This window comes from Solanum dulcamara, chromosome 5 (genome assembly GCF_947179165.1).
Source record: "Solanum dulcamara chromosome 5, daSolDulc1.2, whole genome shotgun sequence".
Classification (NCBI taxonomy): Eukaryota; Viridiplantae; Streptophyta; class Magnoliopsida; order Solanales; family Solanaceae; genus Solanum; species Solanum dulcamara.
Genome location: NC_077241.1, coordinates 8949849 through 8951255, shown reverse-complemented (window position 1 = coordinate 8951255; position 1407 = coordinate 8949849). Strand labels below are relative to the sequence as shown.

The 1407-nt window shown below is 31.6% G+C and overlaps 1 protein-coding gene across 1 annotated transcript; it reads right to left on the bottom strand.

The window, feature by feature from the left end:
- Positions 1-464: 464 nt before the first annotated feature.
- Positions 465-1061, bottom strand: LOC129890451 (agamous-like MADS-box protein AGL62). The gene has a single exon (XM_055966003.1). The coding sequence runs from the start codon at positions 1059-1061 to the stop codon at positions 465-467; it is 597 nt and encodes a 198-aa protein (XP_055821978.1).
- Between the last annotated feature and the right edge of the window lie 346 nt (positions 1062-1407).

Sequence of the window (1407 nt, the reverse complement as noted above, 5' to 3'; positions counted from 1 at the left end):
AATTTCAAATACATAAAAGCATGGTTATAATGGTAGAACTTCTTGCAAACTATTTAATTAACAAGTAGATCCCATTTGTATAAAAGTTGAGTCTTGTTGTTCTGTTTTGAAATGTTAAAGAGCTTTGCTATGGAATCTATGTCAATCAATAAGTAATTACCATATACTAAATAAATATCGTCCATTCCATTCAGTTGTAAATGTTAAAAACAAAAAATTAAAATCATAGATATTGCAAATTTAATTAAGGATAGTTTATTCACACTGAACTATAGCTAGCGATGAGGATAAACTTATTGAAATATGTCTATATAAGATCATTTTAAACACGAAAAAGAATATATATCATTTGTAAATATTGAACTAATTCAAAATTACTGAAAAAATAAATTCACGAGCCATATGAGAACCAAGTTGAGTCCTTGGAGACATGTTTTGACATTGAAAAGAGATAAATCATGAAATTAAGACTGGCTTGCATTGGAAGAACTTCCAGTAGGAGTCAAAGAACTTCCAAAATTTGAAAATGGGAATATAGTACCATGCACCAATTGTTGGCGTTGTGCCTCTCTTCTAAGTCTCTCATTTATGAATTCCAAGGCCTTCTCCATTTGTTTAAGTTGAGGAGAGTTGAGATCTTCAATTGGAGCTTCCCACCAACGTTGGCCCGAAGCAGTATCCCTCTTTATTGCTTGTAGCGCTTCTCTACGTTTTATCTCCCTATCTAGCATCTCTTGTTTCTCGCTTACCTCTCTATTTCCCTGAAGAATTCTCTCTTTCCGGTAAACCTCAACGAGTTGGTCAGAAATATTAATATCTTGTGGAAGGTTCCCCATGAGAAACCTATCCACGACTCTATCTACACAAGGGTGCCCAAATGAATAAACTTTGTTACCAGGGGTAAAACCTACAATGGCAATTTCGGCACCACACATTGTACAAAGTTCAATAGCCTTCTTGAAGAGATTAGCGCGGCGCTTTGAAAAGGTGACTTGTAATCTTTTATCATCTTGAATTTTCACTATGTCAATTTTCTTTCGACCATTACCTATTCTTGGCATGTTTAAATCCTTTGATATAAAAAAAACAAAGATAAAATGTGATTTTGGGTCTCAACATAAGACTTATTTATAGTAAAATAAATATCTTGTAGTTTTACAGAGTCAAAGATTTTTATATTAATTCCTTTATTACAAGGATTTGACTGAATCACAATAAATATAATTAGATTTCCTTTTTTGTATCATTATATTATGATCATGATTGAATATTATATATTTTTCTTAATTAGAACTATGTTATTGGATTGCACTTAGACCATCATTTATTTTTATAACAAATTGAAGAAAAGTAATGAAAAAGGTACCTTTTATGTTGGGTGGGAGTAGAGAATTTAGTTTTGTTGTG